The sequence below is a fragment of the Galendromus occidentalis genome, unplaced genomic scaffold (assembly GCF_000255335.2).
Source record: "Galendromus occidentalis unplaced genomic scaffold, Mocc_1.1 scf7180000077500, whole genome shotgun sequence".
NCBI classification, from domain to species: domain Eukaryota; kingdom Metazoa; phylum Arthropoda; class Arachnida; order Mesostigmata; family Phytoseiidae; genus Galendromus; species Galendromus occidentalis.
This window is the reverse complement of record NW_003805488.1, coordinates 336,574-356,639: the sequence shown is the minus strand read 5'-3', so window position 1 is coordinate 356,639 and position 20,066 is coordinate 336,574. Positions and strand designations below refer to the sequence as shown.

At 52.2% G+C, this 20,066-nt stretch overlaps 1 protein-coding gene across 1 annotated transcript; it reads right to left on the bottom strand.

Moving 5' to 3' along the window:
- Nucleotides 1-11,739: 11,739 nt before the first annotated feature.
- On the bottom strand, nucleotides 11,740-12,201 carry LOC108864674 (proline-rich receptor-like protein kinase PERK2). Its single transcript, XM_018640769.1, has one exon. The coding sequence runs from the start codon at nucleotides 12,199-12,201 to the stop codon at nucleotides 11,740-11,742; it is 462 nt and encodes a 153-aa protein (XP_018496285.1).
- Between the last annotated feature and the right edge of the window lie 7,865 nt (nucleotides 12,202-20,066).

Sequence of the window (20,066 nt, the reverse complement as noted above, 5' to 3'; positions counted from 1 at the left end):
CGACTACGGGGAGGATTGGGACTGCGGCTACAGCGACCACGGGTTCGACGGGAGGTGGCGCTTCAGTAGGCGGAATCTCCGGAGCGGGTGTCGTCTCCGGAGCAGGTGTCGTAGTCGGCAAGAACGAAGCCGAGGCCATCGCTCCGAACATGCAGATGAAGAGAATCGTCCTCATGTTTCCTGATCTCTAAATTGTTTTTAAACCGCTGGAGTAGACAAGGCTAGATACCGGGAAGATGCCGAAGGTGAAGATTTGAGTTGAAGGTCGAGGGTTGAAGTGCCCTGTTGAGTTCTTGGGTGATCTTATATACTGTTAGTATGAGAGACGAGCCGGGGAGAGGGTGGACCTTCGACGACAACCCCTCAGGCTCTCCCGGTCGGAATAGTCTATTTTGAGGTCCGAACGTGAAAACACGAATTCTTCCGACTGGCATAATTACCCAATCGATCGCGGGTTCCAGAACATTCACCCCGGGACGACTATGTATCCGGGATCTTCAGCTCCGAGTCCGACGAATTACTTCGCAGGAATTCACCCATTTCTTCCGAGAGAATCTCATGATTCGGTCCGAGGGGTGTCTTCCGACTGTGCGCAGCCGATAGCTGAATCGGGTCTGAAATGGGAACGTGTAAAGGAGTCTAGCAGTCAGTCGAAATTCGACCCATTTGGAAGCAGGCTGAGATATTCCCCCATGTCTGAGGTTCTCGATAAGTATGATCTCCGCGTCCTCCGACAGCTCTATGTAGCCGATTTGCTGGATCTGTTCTTTGACATCAGGCTCAATACGCGTAGAAGTGGTTGTACTGTCATGCCTAAATTCGTCTCCAGAACTGAACGTGTAAACAACCTCTTCGCATGGAGGATATCCAAGTTAGCACATTCCCAGGGCCCCCCGAATATCTTGTTATTACACGCCATTAGGAACCAGGGGCAGTGATATTTTCTATTTGTTTTCGGATACCCCTTTACAATAAAGGAGCTATTCAATTCAATTCAATTCAATTGATCTGAGGGACAACTCCGTGACAACTTCCTGCAGCTGAGGTAGCTAGCTTCAAGTCGAGACAGAATGTGAAGCAAAACCTGAGTCGCAATATATTCCGATGTAATCTGGGAGCATGGCGGTAATCATGACAGCTCTGATGCAAGAGAGCTCGGATATCTCTGGATACGTCGCGATCACGCGGACTCGAGAATCACCCCACGCGCTGACAAGGAGACTGTTGGCGAAATCCACTTTCCGAGAGTCCCATCGGGGACTCCTCGATATAATGAGGGGTGAATTCTGAATTTCATTCCGGCGCAAGAGAATTGGCGTCGTGAGTTGATCTACTACTGCCTCTGGAATGTCTTGTCTAGCCCCGCTGCGACGATGAGCTCGTGAGTCCACTCCCACGCCGAAATCGGGGATAACCCAATCCCCGTTTGATTGCCGTTTCGTTCATCCGAATCCCTTACGGAAATATCCTGGATGATCAACCAGGTAGCCCCAATTATGCTCCGCGCATGTTGCAGAGTGTCCTCAGCGAGGAGACAAGCAAAAAGGGTGAAAAAAATCTCGAGTGTCGAAGTCCACGTCACTGACGAAAGCTGGCGGGAAAACGTCCAGTCTGATGTCTCCAACCTTGCCGCGTGAGGTCGCATGGAGCGCATATTGTAGGAATGGAAGAAGTTTCCCAACCTTGAGGTGAACGGTCAAACCTCCAATCGAAAGCGATCGGAACAAGTTGGGAAAAATGGAATCCCCCATCCCCTCTCTCAGACAAAGTATTATTCGTACAAACCTATACATGAATACGTACGGGGAGAGGGATGATGTTATTCATGATAACGCGATCTGAACACCGTTCCCATTGAAATTTCAGAATGTTCCTTTTTCAGTTTTTTTTTCATCAGCCATAAGGGTGAAATGTGAGGCGGACGGAGTAACGGAGCGAGTTCTGATCCCTGTCTATCTGTCATTGAACCAGATTATATAGATATAAATGTATGTAGATTCTTCGGTTCCCCAACCGATCGCCGCAATTGCAGCGTACACAACTCGCATGTTTCTTCCGCGAAGCTGCTTTCCGAGTACAAGCGTTCCATTTCGTGGGCGAAGTTTCGTTCGCTCATACGTCAGGCGATCCCTCGGAGGAGCAAGCACTGTGGAGGCCGTAAGGGAATCTCGGGAGACTTCCCAGTCAGATGCCTCATTCAGGCTCTCTGCCCTTCTCGCACGGCTTCTGCTTCACTGATCCTAACAATTGAGAACACCGTATTTCCTCCAATAGGAGGGAATGCTATGATCAGGGAGCATGCTCTATTTGACGGGCATGGTTTGGGAGATCTTAGTTAGGCGGGCATGCCCCAATCAACGGGCACTCCTCTGAACCTCTACTTGACGGGCACCATATACGAATAAGACTGAGATAGAAGAGCGCACAGGTGTAGATGATTGGTAATCGAATGTGATTCGAATAGGACCATAGTGCGGCATCTCTATGATGAAATGGACAGGCAATTATTCGTCCGTGCCTTCCTGAAGCTACGATTCCGAGTTTCTCTTGCGTCCCAAATGGGCAGGCTCCGATTCAGGGGCACTCCCATTTGACGGGCACCCACCTGGGGCTCTGAGCAATCATCGGGCATTCCCTTCTATTCTTCCTACGGGGTTTTCAACATTATTATTGCTGATCCACATGCGAGGACCAAAGTCTCCCGCAGATCTGGAACAGTAAATGGAGAGGTTGTCCACCGATATTATCCAGGCTCCAATAATTGTAAGCGCGAATTCTGCTGCTAGAATGTGTTGGATCCTCTTGCCGCGAATTCTCGTATACATCGTTCGACTTCATCATTCGATAGCGATTCTCGGTACGGTTGGCTTTTTCGATAAGTATCGATAAGTCTAGAGGACGAATATTTTCCCGTCAAATCGGGCTTGGATCTAGAAGGGCGCGAAAAGTATTTCTTCAGGCAAGACTGTTGTAGTTGACAGGGTGTAGAAGATGACAGCGCAGCGCAGTCTACCCGGGAACTGGGCTGGTGTATCGAGTCAAGTCGCATTCGTATAAGGGTTCAAATCATCCATTAGGAAGCGGAAATGATCGAGTAGAGTGGAACGACCGAAATCGAATCTTTTCAATCTGTTCAAACTCAGGCTCCTCAAGGCTTCTTATTGAGTATGAGCATGGCATATGTGCTTCGTATCTATTTCGGACACTTTGAAGTTCATGGTAGAGATTCCCGAAACGACTTTCATTGCTACTAGAACTCGATGTTAGGAACCGCCGTGATTTCTCTTCCACCGGAAACAAATAAGAACCCAGCCCAAGCACCATAAGCTACCTCGTACGCCTTCCGAAACGGACAACTTTCGTTATATGAAAGGCGAATCACATTCGACCGAATCTCAGGCCGAACTGAAGATGTTTCCACCTCAGAATTCGCGCAAGTCGAGGAGAAATTTGGCCTCGTTTCCAATGATGATCGCAACAGCTGCTCATGCTGGAGCTGCGGGCCGTAATGGGGACGTTTGTGGTGAGAAGAGGGCAGTCTGACTTTCTGATCCCACGGGGAGGGCGGGCACGTCGATCAGAAAAATCCTGACGATCGGATCGTTTCACAACGACTGGCTACGTACTCCTCTGACAGTGCCGTTTATTTCGTGTGACCAGGTGGCGTCCTGATCGGGTGCCAATACTTGAGATTCCAACAGCTTGCATCTCGGTTCCCATGGAGTAATACTTGACAGGCCGTGATCGTGAGGGTGGGAGATACGGGAGCCAGAGCTCCGAGCATGCTGATCAAAGAATCAAACCTCGTTTCCACCGGCTTATCACCTCGAATGAACTCCCGAGATGAGCGTCGCCCGACACGCGTATCAATAGTCGTGGTATTCCTGGAGGCCAGGGAGCTCAAATGGTCTGAACTCAGAAGTGTCTCAGTCAGTTTCCAAACTTCGCTTAGTATTATTAGGTAGGGAATTCGGACCTCATAATCTTGGCTCCATATCAACCCATTTACACCGGCTCATGGAATGAAATGATATCCGGCTGTCTTTGGGCCCTATCCCGTCCACTTCATTTGCTCAAATGGTGATGGAGTTTTTCGCTCTCTGACATATGTAGATTTCGTTTGAAGATGATGATGATCTTTCAATGGCTGCACGACTCCTTCTTCGCGAACTGCAGTACCTTTTTAGTATCGATCCGATTAGTGCTGCATCGCCGCAATCTCAACGTCTTCTATGACGGGTTCCCCTGCAACATTAAGGGCGGGGACTGCTACTGGCAGGACCAGAACAGCGGCCAAGCCTGCAGAGCCTACGGGAAGCACAGGAGCCGGTGCAAGAGCGGCGATTGGTGAAGCCCGAACTGCAGACACAGGGGCCACGTCAATAAGGACCGGAAGGGGGGTGGACACACCGCATCGATCAGCGACGCGCCGAATGAAATTACCGCCGATATTCCACATTCGCGCTCGAACGCCACTCATTGGTATCATCCACATTCTTTCGAGCTTCGCTCCGGAGTCAGAATGAATATTTCGCCAGCATTGAATCACATTATCTATACGGGCACATCGAATAGAATAAGGTCTCAACAATTTTAATTGAACTCCTGGCGCCTTTATTGTTTGAAATTTTGGGGTAATTCATCGAGTCATGATATGATTCCAGCTCCGCGGATCCAGGTCAACCGCGCATTCGGTAGGATGACATCGACACGAGGATGAGCTTCTAAATATCAGTGTCGAATCTGCGCGATCTGGACGTCTTCTATGATGGGCTCCTTCACGACAGTGACTACGGGAACTGCAACCGGCACCACCGGAACTGCGGGGGCAACTGGAATTACAGGAGCTGGCGCTACAGGGACAACGGGTATCACGGGAGCAGCTGCGACGGGGATGACGGCTGGAGTTGTCGGGGGCGGCGGAGGAGGAGGAGTTGTTGTTACGGGAGGCGGGGGAGGCAGAGGAGTGGTCACTGGGGTTGGGACCGCCACTGCAACGGGGACGGCGACTGGCACCGGAACAGATTGGCCCACAACTTTGTTCTGATTCTGGAGGATGATTGCACCGCCCTGAGCGCGCCTCGGGGGGGAATGGTCAAGGGAGCAGGTGTGGTGGTTGGGAGGAAGGAGGCCGAAGTCATCGTTCCGAGCATGCAGATCAAAGCAATGGTCCTCATTTCTCCTGATTCTCCGAGTGTTCTATAACTGCGCAAATGAATCACGCAAGGAGTCGCAGAGATTCCGAACCGCAAGAGTCGAGTCGAAGACCGGGAGTACGACTTGCTTCCTCCTAGCTTCTGCACTGTTGAAAGCAGCAGATCAGGGAGCTGTAAGACTCGGACAGGTTCAACGTGAGCGATGCCCCATCAACGAATTGGGTGATCTTATATACCGACACTAGCGGAGAGGACCAAGGGAGAGTGTGGTCTTCGCCGACCCAAGCTCCTTCAATTACCCTGCTGAAGAACCCCCCCCCCCCAATAAGGCCTCCGGCATGTGTAAGACACCCCTCATAAAGAGCCACATACCCCTCGAGAGGAGTTCGATTCGACAATCGGCTTTCATGGGAGTGACCCCTCGGCATCTGATCCGACTTCGCACCATTCGGTCTAAGGGGGGTTTGAGAATATTCTGGGGCTAATAATGTGAATGTACAGTCGGATTCACTCATAAGAGACCCATCAAGAGAGCCGGAAAGATCCTCTTATGCAGGGTTTTCCCTTATATCCGAGGTCCTAAACATAGAAACCTATTACATCGGGAGTCTGAAAAGTGTCTGTCATGTCCGGTATTTTCTGACATCGGAGTCTTTATCAGGCGGGTTCGACCGTAAGCTGAACACTCAGATCGAATGCGAGTGCCGGCGGCATCTTTCTCAGGCCACGATAGATCGAAGATCCTCAACTCCGCGCTCATTCAGCGGAATAAAACTCAGATTCCCTTTTCTCATTCAAGAGAATCCCGAGTATAGACGAAACAAGTGCGCGGGTTGCAGCTAACCCCAAAAACAGATTTAAGTAATTGAGCTCAATTCGGGCCGGGCGGTCAGGCTCGATCTTGAGCACGGCGACCCTTCGGAGCGGGAGCGGGGAACTCCAGATAGTCATTGAGAGTCAGGAGAATTGAGGACTATGTTTGAGGGCTCTCCACGAATCCCGATGCTGAATCCCTTCCTTCCGATTATTGGCGCTTCGAATCTGTCCACAGTATCGCCTGAATCTCGCAAGTTACCCGGAAGAGCGAGGATATATCTGTGTCGTATTGGCTGCTCCCATGGATGATATGAGACGAATTAACATGAAACGATGGGGCGTCCTCGTACTTACAAGAAAGAAGAGATGCAAGCTCTTCTTTATGGTGGTCTTGTTCACTTCATTTTTCGATTCGGATTTCCATGTGATGGATAACCGTAGCCGGTGGACCAGAATCTTGATCGCGACGATTCACCAAAGCCATTCACGCCTCCAACCACATTGCCATCTTCTTCGCCGATTCCATCATGCTATCGTTATCCCTCTGGTGACAAGATGCCATGGATTGAGCTGAATGATGGCTGGAGTTGTCGATGCTGGCAGACGATCGTAGAAGCGGAGTCCCCGGGGGAGCTCGCGGAGGATTCGATGTCCCCGAGGTGAGTCTGCGACTGACACATGATAATCGCTTTGCTTCGTTTTTTTCTTCGTCTAATTCAAGCAGGGGTCGCAGTAGCCGTCGAAGTTGTCGATGCGGACCGACTCCGAGCCTGCGAGTTCCAAGGAAGCTGATCGGGGCGATGATTATCGTTCTTCCAGTTGAAAGAAATGAAGAAACTATTGTGCAATAATCCTTAGCCCGAGGAGTCCCGAGTTCTCTGGACGCAGTGACAGTCTGGTTCAAGCCTCGCCGTCGAAACTTGAACAGGCGAACGCGCTCATGGCAGGAATAGAACTAGGTAGTTCATTCAAGTCGTCATCCTACTTTTAATTAGAAATATTGTATTCGAAGGCACGAAGAGGCGGTACACCCCAGCTCGCCGCGACCAGCTCGCCGCGACCCAACTCGCCGCGACCCAACTCGCCGCGACCCAACTCGCCGCGACCCAGCTCGCCGCAGGGTCCAACTCGCCGCGGCCCAGCTCGCCGCAGGACCCAGCTCGCCGCAGGACCCAGCTCGCCGCAAGATCCAACTCGCCGCCGGAGGCGACTGCCTCAGAGCGACTCGTCCTTGGCTCATTCGCCTCACACATTGAGTGTCACTGAGGGACGCCGACGCCCCTCACTCATCCCGGGAAACCGGAGAATTCCGGCCGGTGGCACTCTATGTGTAATGCCTAACGGTTGTAGGAGCAGAGAAATTCTCGGCATCCAGAAAAGAAATAATCGCATTAGTCGGCGCAGGGGGGAAAGCTTGCGGGATAGGTATCACACGGAAGTTGGTGGCCCTGACAAGGCCGTTTTTTTGCTCTCAGAGGCGAGCGACTTGAGCCTTCTCGATCTTCTTTCTTCAGCAGGATCACAGCCATGACGATCTTTTTCCTACGGATGGCAAAGCGAAGATGACAGAACATGATACTAGACTTGTCGGTGTCGTATTCGTGCGGCATCCTGTGAAATACTGAATCGTCATTTAATTTAAAATCACCCGAATCCGCGCGATTGCCGACCCGGGGGCAAATCTCCGACCGCAATCAACCCGGGAGCCCAGAGTGCTACAGAATTCGCCCTTCGCTTATGAGCCTTGAGCAATCCGAGTGGTCCATGACTCGTCATGAGGAGCCCCACCTAACCGGCGTTTAAGACTAGTCAGAGGGTCAGAGAGGTGTCATTATGTGGCCTGCATAAATATTGAGATCATCGCTGATATGATAAGATGATTGCTAATCATTCTTTACCCTGTCTCCATGGCTTTCCCGGCTAATTCTGGAATTTCTATGCTCCTGCAACCATTAGGTATCAAGGCGAATGAGCCAAGGATGAGTTGCTCTAAGACGGTCGCCTCCGGCGGCGAGTTGGACCTTGCGGCGAGCTGGGTCCTGCGGCGAGCTGGGTCCTGCGGCGAGTAGGGTCGCGGCGAGTAGGGTCGCGGCGAGCTGGTCGCGGCGAGTTCGGATGCTCCGACGAAGAGGACATCCCTCCCTCCTCGGACGACTATTCGCGTTTCAACGCTTGAAGCCAGCTGTCGTGGACAAATACCCCCAGTCCTCGGCGGCGCGCGCTGGTTGCACGCAGAGCGGCTGGGAAGGATTCGATCACGAGTCCGGCGCCGTCTGAGTGAGTGGGGCCCGACTGCTCTTCGGCTTGATTGGGTGAGACTTGACCAAGCTTGATTTAGCGCTGACATATCAGCCATCACCCTGCCTCATCCCGCCGGGAGTATGGTCGAAAAGATCTTGAAGAAATCGGCGGGGAACAAGCCGAACTTGCAGCTCCGCGCTTCACTGTTGACGCAATGGTCTTGATCAACCTATTCCTTGGAAAAAGCAGAATCTCCAGACAAGCTCTCGGAATGGCTGTTGCTATCCTCGGAAACGAAGTTTGCGGAATTTTCCCAATACGGAGAATTCCGAGGAGCCGACGGCGTTGGTGTTCCAACCTGCCTCAAGAAGCTCTGACAACCCAGCTTCGCACTGAAGGCAGTCAAGCAACCTATGAACGAGCTTCATATTAGCTCATGAGCCCTTCATATTAGCCCTTCTTTCATATTAGCTCATGAAATGGAATGAGATCCCAGCTGTCTTTGACCGCGTTCTCGTCTACTTTATTTGCTAAAATTACGATGGAGTATGTTGTCATCGGTTACGAATCATGATGATGACTGATCAGAGGTTTCAAGTCTTCGGTATCTCTTAAGAGTCGGTCCGAGTACCCAGGACGCGCGCGATGGCTTCTAGGAGTTAGTGCTGCACAGCCGCAATTTGAACGTCTTCAATGACTGGCTCCTTCACAACTGTAACAGCGGGGACTGCTGCAATTGCGACGGCAGGGGCTACAGGGAGCACAGGAGCTGGAGCAAGGGGGACCACGGGTAAAATCGGAGCTGCTGCAACGGGGGCCACGGCAATGACGGCCGGAGTGGTCGGCGGCGGCGGTGGCGGGGGGATCGTCGTTGTTGGCGGCGGAGGAGGTGGAGGAGTGGTCAATGGGGCAGGTACCGCCACTGCAACCGGAACAGCGACCGGCACAGGGACAGAATTGTCAACGAGCTTATTCTGATTCTGGAGGATGATTGCACCGCCCTGAGCGCGTCTCGGTGGAGGGGTGGTCAGAGGAGCAGGGGTAGTGGTCGGTAGGAACGAAGCTGAAGTCATCGCTCCGAACATGCAGATCAACGCAATGGTCTTCATAATTCCGGATTTTTCCAACCTGGTCGAACGGATGAGACGAGGTGCGGCGGAGTTTCTTGAGGGTAGAACTGAGGTTGCTGATCGGGAGTACGACTTGATACCTCCTAGGTACTGTGATATCGAGGATCCGTAGAACTCGGAGGGTTCCAAGGCACAGTGAGAACACTGCGTCTTCGAGAACTCGGGTGATGTTATATACCGATCAGAGCGGAGAGGATTAGGGGAGAAGTTGGCTCTTTGTCGATCAACCCACGCTCACTCACTCGAATCATGTGCATCGAGATCCGCTCGGGACCCCATGAATTTTTCTGGCCGAAGAGTCGGTCCCATATGTCGGCGAACCTCGCTAGAAAGGCGCTCCCGAAGAAGACTCTGGCATGCATGGGGTACTCCTCAGGGACGTAGCCCCTGATGAGCATTCCGATCCGACCGGGGAGTTTCATAAGATCTGAGATGCGTCCCCGCCATCGACGAGAATTTATCGCGGCTGCCCATCATACGCTTAATCGGAATTCCACCAATACTTCCACCAAGGCTAATCGACTTGTACCTGGGGACGCGGATCGTGTCTGAGGCGACAACAGACCCGATATCCTCCGTGCGGAGTCCAACGAGCGTCTTCGCTGGAATAATCCACTTCTTTCCAGAAGAATTCTACGAAGTGATCCGATGGCATGCTCCGAATCAGGCGGTCAGGCTCGAGCCCACGGATTTTCGCAAATGCGGGCAGAGAGATTCCGAAAGTTTCATCGCAGACAAGTCCATGGCCTCTTGGAGGGTTGTCGAGATGGCTCTGGAGGAGGAATTGGGGCTCAGAGTTCTCTGGATACACCGCGTGAACTCGTGTGACCCCTGCAAGGAGCATTCTCTTGGGAAGAACCGCTAAATGACCGAAGAAGAGTAACCGGGAGCAGTTCATGATACCGGATTCTGACCAGGCTTCCCCTCATTATCGATGTCTCGGATACACTTGGTCGAATCGAGTCGTTACGTCGGGACATCGTCTTAAATCGGAAGATATCTACCTCGGGTTGCTCTCGACTTTCTTTCGGAGCTCCTCCATACGGACGAAACCCTTTGCTCCGAACATCCGCTGTCGATAGGATGGCAGTCGTCAGGAATGGAGCTCCGCCAAACGCCGGGGGTAAGGTTTGACATTCTGTCGAATCCATTGGCTTGAGCTCCAACAGAATATAACGTCGCAGTTCAAAAACAATGATTTTGTACGAATCAAATGATTTATTCATATCGTATTGATTCAGGGGGGTTCCAAGATATTTGGGCTATCATCGGTCGGATGACGGTTAGCTGGTTGACGGTTCGAGACATGAGTGCACTTTCGCAATCAGAAGGTCTTCCACCACGGACTCTTTGACGACCGTGACTGCGGGAAGTGCTACCGGCACCACCGGAGAAGCGGCAAGGACTGCAGGAGCCACGGAAATCGCAGGAGCTGGTGCGACTGGAACGCGGGGCATGACCCGAGCTTCTGCGACGGGGTTCTTGGGAATGAGAGCCGGAGTTAATGGTGTCGCGGGACGAGTATTCCCTGACCGGTCATGTCGCATCACCCTTCGGGTGCGTTAGAGGTGGTGTGGTCGAAGAAGAATTCGCGGTCTCCGGGGCAGCTGTTGTCTTTGGGGTAGGGGATTTGCAAGATGAAAACGAAGCAGAAGCCACGGCTTCGAGTATCTAGATCAATGAAATCGCCTCCATTTCCCTGCGGGAGGAAGGTCCGAGAATGACCATCGTATATCTTTAATGTAAGTGTGAGACATGGAAGACAAGCTCCGGCGAGACACCTCGGCTGATTCAATGGTATCTGTTCCCGATCTTTCCGTGTCTGTCCTCAATCCCAGCGATTCCATTCATCGAACAGTTTTCGAACGAGCTAAGGTCGCGGCCAAGTCAGCAAAAATTCATTCAAAGACTCATCATCAAGGAAACGATGCCTCCCTTCTGGCGGAGAGTCGCCTGGGACGCACCGAGGCTATGAAATGTCGCGTCGTGATCTGGATTATTCGACGCGAGATCCACAGCGGCCCTTTCAAACCGGATGGTTAAGCCTTTCAGAAGGCAGCAGCTTCTTCCCTCAGATCCCTGAGGTATGAGTGCCTCTCCCGGGGCGGTAGAGGCAGATTCGAGTGACTCTGCGAGTATCGAGTCGTTTACTGAAGCGTGCCCGAAAAATGAGGCAGTACCAAGATATCAGCTCTTTTGTTGCATTTTCGTCTTCTTTATTGACTCGAATTTTCATGGAAGATTGTCATTGTTGAGGAAAGTCTAGGAACTATCATTCCGATGGGTGTGGTGATCATCATTCAGTCGATCGATGGATTCCACAAGGCGGACCACAGAATCTTTCCGGAAGTGACCGAACGCTAGAGATATGGCCTAAGAATTGTTCCAGAATATTATCAGTGATGCACTATCGCGACCTGAATGTCTCCCACAACGGGCTCCCTCACGACCGTGACCGTGGGGATTGCTATTGGAAAGATCGAAATAGCGGGATAGACCGGAGGTGCTACAGGAACCACGGGCAACACCGGAGGTGTAGCAACAGGGGCCACCGGTAACAAGGGAGCTGATGCGACGGGGACCACGGCCGGAGTGGTCGGTGGTGGCGGGGGAGGGGTTGTCGTGGGAGGTGGCGGGGGAGGGGTTGTCGTGGGGGGCGGCGGTGGTGGTGGCGGAGGGGTGGTGGTCACAACTAGCGCCGGGACGGCGACCGGCACTGGGACAGATCGGTCCACGACCTTATTCTGGTTCTGAACGATGAACGCGCCGCCATTACCTCGGCCCGGAGATGGTGTGGTTAGAAAAGACGAGACTGACGCCGCGGTCCCGAGCAGGCAGATCAATGTGATAGTCTTCATTGCTATGATGTCTTCACTGCTCGCGTGGACGGATTCAGAATCTCCCGAGATCTAGGGGAGTGAAAAACGAGAATAGCGATGGACGGCGGGAGTATCCTCTTATATTCTTCATACGCCAGCTTGGGAGAGAGGAACGGGAGAGAGGGCTTCGGCGAGAAACCGCAGCTACCTGAATCTTATTCCCTGCTTCGAGGCTAATTCGTACCCCATGGATTCTCGGCTCGGAAGCCTCAAAGGAATCCACAAGCTCACGGGCTAAGGCAGCCCCAGGACGAGGGGTCACCGGAATGGGAGTTCGATTCATCAGACAAAAATGGTAGCCCCAGTTCGCCACCTTTGCTCCAAAATAGCTGAATTCCGTAAAGTGACCCTCCATCTCAGCGGTAGCGTAATGACGGGATCGAAACTGGGACTCATGAAAAATCAGTTCGAACGATCTGCAAAGCTCCTCATATCGAACTTGGAGGAACTTGCGGGCACCAATGAAGAGATATGCACGGCTCATTACTCGCACGCTGGAGTCATGAACGCAATAGCAGCCGAGACCGTCAGCTTGCACATCGATGCGTTCGATGATCCGAATAACGAATTCCTCGAGTGCTTCACCGGCTTCTTCAACGGCTGCTTGGGATTCAATCCGATGATGGCATTTCCGAATATTCTGAGATACCCGCCAATCGTCGAGAATCCGCCGAAGGAAATCGACAACTACTTCGTCCAGTTCTCGAGATCGCTGCTCGAAAAGCGGCGGAAGTAGATCTGGAATCCGGAAGAGTTGGACTTCCTCGATTCCTGGCTAGAGAGTCAGAAAGCAAACCCAAAACTTACAGACGCCTTACTCATCTCCCAAATGATTATTTTTTTGGTAACTGGCCTCGAGACTTCAGCCCATGCGCTGACTTTTGCATGTACCTCTTCGCCACACATCCACAAATGCAGGAGAAGGCTCACCGGGATGTCATTGAGAACATCTCGGACCCCTATCACAAGATGAAATATCTCGAGGCTGCGATCAGGGAAACCTCGAGGCTGTATCCAATGGACTTCGTCACCGACCGAGTTACTAGTGAGCCATCTGCGATAGCCGGGGTTTCCCTAGACAAGAGACCATTCACGTCCCGACGAGTGCTGTCAATGAGGATCTGGAAGGTTTCCATGAGCCGTCGTTATTCAAGCCGGAAAGGTATTTGGAGGGTGGCGAGAAGACTCAAGAAATCGCGTGAGTGAGTTTCGTTGAAGGTTCTAAAAACTGCAATGGGAAAGGCTTCGCCACCTATCAGCTGATAACTTTCATAGCGGCCATTCTACGGTCAGTGCGTCTGGAACCCGCCGACGACGGGGCTTACGATCCTTCTGTGGGATATCAGGCCGAAACAGAGAGCAGCCCGCACAGATGTTTCTGCCTTTCCCGAAGAACACTCTGAGAGTGAAGATCGCCTCAAGACAAGCCTGATGTAAATATAGCCAAATCATTCAGATCATCATCATTCAATGAATTGCAGAAACGATCTGCTCTTTCCGTCGCGTCGACTTCTCCTAGTGTGCTCAATCACCATCGAAGCGCCAATCAATTATAGAGCTCCCCGATGCTAGTAGTTCGTGACTTGCCCGATCCTTGTCGTTTTCCCGATGGGGCATTGCAAGGCGCTGCGTCCCTCAGGCAGAATGGGTATTCCCACCCTGGATGAACATTCTGGGCAATGATGCCCGATATCCGTATTATGCTCATCTCATCAACTCATCAGTCATCGGCTAACCGTTGCCGTGCTGGCTGACACTCGAAGCCGTGCAAAAAAGGGAGGACGCCCACCTGCGGTGGTTGAAGAGCTCTAGCAAAGCTCTTCTACGTGATATCCTCCATGATATGGCAATCGATGCGACGTGTCTCGATAGACAAGATCGATTCCGGTCCGATATTCCCATTTCGCTGCTTTCGATTCAGAGAATTTTCCATCCACGCAGCTGCGGAGCAGTTTCATTGATTCTTCTGATCAATTTTTCAGAAAGAATTCCGTCGTTTCCATGACTGTAGAACTGTCCCGGATTCCTTAGGCTGCCTGAAGTCAAGCTTCAATCCTCGGATGACGGGACTCCGCGGGGTCCTCTCGTTGTGAAATGGAGGTCCTCAGGATACTATGCCGCAGAAAGAGGTATTTCGGGGCCGGCCTGTGCTGTCTCACAGCGATCGCTCTTGCCCAGCTGTATTTCATCCGCGAAGGTCCGAAGCTAACTAGTCTAGGCACGGAGATTGCAATGGATTCCTTCTACGGAGCTTTCGAAACCAGGTATGAAACGACTGAGATCGAAGAAGGGTTTGTGGCCGACATAATGAGCGAGGTCGATGTGGTCAAAGAGGGGAGTAGGCTCCTAATCGAACTTGTGGAGTGCAATCTCAGGAGCTGGTTCAAGACCTCGACGCACCTGCTCCTGACCAGGGACTTCGAGAGCTTCGTTCTGGACGACAGTTTCTCTCACGACATTAGGATTCGACCAATGCAGAGAGTAGTTTTCGTCTGCTACAATTATTCAGGCATTCAAAACGTGGGTCGACGCATAACGAGCTTGGTGCACATGTATTCGAAACTCCCTCGAAGAAGGAACGCGACCGACCTGTTGGTCGTGATTACCCGAGCCCCCGAATTAGTGGATTTGACCATCGCGACCCAGCTGGAGCATTCTCCGAGCGACTTCAAAGAGACAATCATGCTGAACGTTCCGCTCGGCGCAACAACTCCTGTCAGCTCCGTCTGCATCCGGAAATCAGCCGTGAAGCTTCCTTTCGGCTTCAAAATTAATATTGAAAACACCCACTGGGCGATGCCGTTCAATAACTGCGTCGCGTATTGGAGTCAGAGCGATGCGAGGAAAGCGTGTCCCGATCTACCGTCGAAGACACAAACCCTCCGAGACATGAAGTTCCAAGGACCGAATTCTGGATATGCTCTCCTCCCCGTTCACAGCGATTTCGAGCCCTGCGTCAATGAATCATTTCAATTCGCCTTCTATGACTTTCTGGCGAAAGCCCCTGTTAAAATTCCGTATGTGGTGGACAATGGCCTTGTCTCGTCCGGTTTCGACAAGTATCCTCTCGCATCCGGAATACGAGGGCAAGTGCTGAATGAATTAAACCTGGCCATCATGGTCCTTCTCGGATCATCGATTTGGCTGCTGAGCGACGCATCATTCAACGATTCGTTCATGGCTCTACTATGCGGCCTAGAAACATCAGCTCAAGCTTCTCGAAAAATGAAACGTCGAGTCGCGATCGCGCTCTTCATGTGGGTCCTGGCGAACATGTTTTTCACTTTGATTCTGGTGGAGGACATGACCTCAACGATCAGTGTGCCGAGCGGAGTGCGGGTTGCTCGTCTCCGAGATTGCTCGGAATCTAGTTTCAGAGTCGAATCACGGAACTATAGAGTCAAGACGCCGCCCAGGTTTTGGGAAATGTTCACAGAGCCTACCGCCCAAGAAGATCTTCCTCCGACGACACTGGTCGTGTGCGGCAGAGGAATCGACCTCGAACGAATTCGCAATTTCTTTGGCTTCGATAACATGTATCGCATCCCGCTGCAGAGGGTCGATCGCAAGTGGACTTTGTTCCCCGAAAAGTTCGGCATCGTTAAATTCCCGAATCTGGAGGCCTCGAAGCCCGTGAGGCTCCCCGCTTCTTACGCGGATAATTCCGAGTGGAATGAGTACGCTTTACTAATGCTGACATCCGACATTCTCCGAGCGCCGCTCGACAGATTAACACTGGAAGATTCGAGTACGATGAAGAAAAAAATCGAAGAAAAATACGGTTGCTGCAGCAGAAAAAGTGAAGCGAACGAAGATGTCCTTAAACGGATCGCCCTCTTCAGAGCCGAGCAGCATTCCTCAGGAGGGCAAGGACACGGAGTTCCGATCAATTTCCTAATATTGACCTCAGTCGCCGGAATCGTATGCTGCTTGGTCGAAGTTCTCGTCCATGGTTTCTATCGCTACCGTCCTGGAAGATCCGAGGAGCGACCCTGCCCGCTCCAGGCGCTTATGAATCTTCAGTCAGGGCGAGACGGGAACCCAATAGGGTGGCGTGCAATCGAATCATCTGAGAGTGGGTCACGCGTCTTCCTGGCTCTCGATTGGAAGAAATTGCAGGAAATACGCGAAAATCGAAGCCAAGGCTCGGGTGGCGACGCTAGCGTGGGGCCAAGGCTCCGAGTGCTCGAGATTTCGCTTGAAAACTCTCACGTCGAAGCACAAACAGCTCGATGGTCCCACGCGGCGGAGAGAATAACCGCGCTTCATCCGCGGGAGAAGTAGCGGAATTCCGTGCCCCAGCCGAGTGCGCTGGTTGGCCAGGGTTCGAACGTCATGCGCCGGGCCGCTCAAATAAATGCGCGAGCCCAGTCGATCGCATTGGGGACCGGAAACTCTCGGAGATTTTGACGTGAAACCGTCTTCACGTGCTGATCGACTATACTGATCGAAGGTAGTCCGTCTTATGTGTGATAACCGTAGTGACTTTACTCTGTCATAGATCCCGAGGAGCTGCTTAAGTAGGAATTCGTAGCTGTTTTCGTGTAGCTGGAGATTCTAGGCGCAAACTGTCAGTCTATACCCGTATCGGATGATGGCCCCCGGGACGCATCCCGGAGGCGATTTATTGGCATTCCCCTGAACAGCCTCAAATGACAAGGCGTGAATAAAGGTTTTTTGTGAAATGCTTGGGGGACATCCTGATTCGAAATCGCGGTCCGACTCCTTGACTGTAGAGATCCCTGGACTTCTGGGTAGCTGTTCATTTGCTATTCGTATGGCAAGGGAGATTACTAGGGCTCGGGAGTTCAGGCACTGGAAAATGCCGAAAACGGCCGGCGAAAAAGGGCCCTGTAATACCTTAGAATAGGCAAAACAGGCAAGATAGGCACGGCAAACGCCGCCTTGAACCGTTCGTCAGTGCCATTTGATGAGAGATTCACGTGGCCTCCCGGAGTGCCATGGTTTAGTAGGCATTCAGGGCGGAATCCCTGAACTTCCGAGTACTAGAGGTTACATGTCCAATAGGAAGATGAGACTCGCCTTGTTCGAGTGCCAATTGTTTTCCTCTCGAGCTTTCGCAACGCTGCCAGAACCCTTCTGCAACGCTGCGACCACATCTGGTTTGTGCGGGATTCTAATTATCACTTATAACCTCTGGGATGATTGATGATTTATCATATATCCCGGACGGAGACGCTGACAGCTCCAGACCCTGGAGAAGTTTTCACAAGATAAGTCGTCAGAACGAATCCCCAAACTTTCATCCTACGGATGCGCATATCTCTGAAATCCAACCCCATGACTCCGCTAAATTAGATTCCGAGCATAAGGCATCGGATTCGCAGCGACTTCGATGCATGGCGATCCGTGGAAGATCACACGATGGATGTCCGCGCATAGTCGGACGGGCAATCAAGGCTCCTGTGGATGTCGTTCAACGCTTTTTAGGTTTCTCGACGACGACTATGTGTCCGACGTCAATCCGAGAAAAAATGCCGGCCGAGAATCATCCTTGATTGTCGTGTTTCTCTTAAAAAAGTGCAGGTGCAAATTAGTTTCTAAGTTCTGAGTAGAGTGAGGACTGAGGTTACAGAGGACTGCGTTGGTCGACCATTTCTTGGTGGAGAGGGAAAGGAGTCAAGTCATGGTAGCTCAATGACGTCGAACTGATTACCATGGTGGAATCTGTAGATTCTCGAAATTGTGCACGCTTTGGCTGGATCAAAGGCGTTTCCAATCTCGATACAGTCGACTCCGCTTAATGGAACCACATCGGGACTGAGTCATTTTGGTCCCGATAAGCGATCGGTTCCATTACGCGGAGATAGGAATGAAGGTTCGCATTCGCTGATTTGCGGATACAGATCAATCCTCGATCAATTCTGCTCTTGATTGCCTACAGCAGGTTGGATGTGCATATGTGAGAGACACGGACATATCCCATCGTTATTCAACGCCATAACTCTAGCATTTATTTCTGCATCCGAGCGAAGATCGGTGACAGTCAAGCGATGGTGACCTGTGTATCCTCGTTCGCTCCACCAATGTACGTTAATTTAGCCGACAGTGGCTCCTCGCACTGATCCGAGGATCTAGAATCTAGAGAGCACTCCCGCTCTAGGAATCAAACGATGGAATTTGGACCTTATTAGGTTCGCTGAAGTTTCATTATTGGTTCACGATGTACTTATTTCTGGAGTCATCGGCACAGATCATATGTCTCTCCTGACTAACTCTTAGGCAGAAGGAATATCGGAACATCAGGATCTCTCCGAAGCCGGGAAGAGAGAACCCCATGGCACGTAGAGCTCAGTCAGTAATTCTACCGATATGAGTGCTCGGGGAACGTTCCTTCCCGACTCATCATTTCTCGGGATCGTCTCACTCTATCGCATAACGATGAAATATCCATGCTTGGAAGAGCATCTTTCTGTCGATACCGCTGTTGAGCTGTGAGTGCAAAGATATCGTCGGTCTCCGGCTTCATACTCTCTGAATACAAAAGAACTCGAAGTAAACTACGTCCTGCTCATTGTCCTCGGTCCCATGCATTCTCCGCTTGTGCTCGCAGCCGCCTGATGGTAATCGGCGGAGTAGGCGAGTTCCATTCTCCCCCCCCCCCACACAATCGCAGGCGTGATCATAGCAAATCATTGACTACTGAAATGACGTCTACTTCATTCGTTCGAGTACTGATCGGGTATGTTGCTTTTCAAAGGCTTTTATTTACTTCGAATATCATGATCGGTTCTTCGTGCCGTATTTCCTCTCTTTGGGTCCCGGGATAATATTGTAATCGGTCGGATGTCTTGAACTCAGGAAAAGGACTTCAGATGTGTTAGTGATGCACCATCGCAACTTGAATGTTTTCTAGAGCGGGCTTCTTGACAACCGTTACAACGGGAACTGCTATCGGCAGGATTGAGACAGCGGGAGCGACTGGAGGTGCCACAGGAACTACTGGGGCTGGCGCTGCAGGAATTACTGGAGCTGGCGCTGCAGGAATTACTGGAGCTGGCGCTGCAGGAACCACGGGCAACACGGGAGCGGGAGCTGACGCTACAGGGACTACGGGTGCAACGGGAGCTGGCAACAGAGGCTTTACGGGTGCGACAGGAGCGGCCGCGATAGGAGCTGGCGCTACGGGGACTACAGCTTCGACGGGAGCTGGCGCTACAGGGACCACGGCTTCAACGGGTGCTGGCGCAAGCGGGACCACGGCAGCCGCTGCGACGGGGCTGGCGCTACGGGGACTACGGCTTCAACGGGTGCTGGCGCAAGCGGGACCACGGCAGCCGCTGCGACGGGGGCTGGCGCTACGGGGACTACGGCTTCGACGGGGGCTGGCGCTACGGGGACTACGGCTTCGACGGGTGCTGGCGCTACAGGGACTACTGCTGCGACGGGAGCTGGCGCTACGGGGACTACGGCTTCGACGGGTGCTGGCGCAACCGGGACTACGGCAGCTGCTGCGACGGGAGCTGGCGCTACGGGGAGGACGGCCGGCGGCGGGGGAGGAGGAGGGGTTGTTACGGGAGGCGGCGGAGGGACGGTAGTCACTGGAACAGGCACCACCACCTCAACCGGGACGGCGACTGGCGCAGATTCGTCAACAAGTTTGTTCTGGTTTTGAACGATAATCGCAGCGCCCTCAGCTCGCGTCGGTGGTGGTGTGGTCAGGGGAGCAGGTGTAGCCTCTGGAGCAGCTGCCGCTATCGGAGCAGGCGTCGTGGTGGGTAAGAACGAGGCCGAAGCCATGGTTCCGAACATGCAGATGATGAAGACAGTCTTCATTTTCCTGCGGAGAAGACAAACGGTTTTTCAGACAAGCTACAGAGATG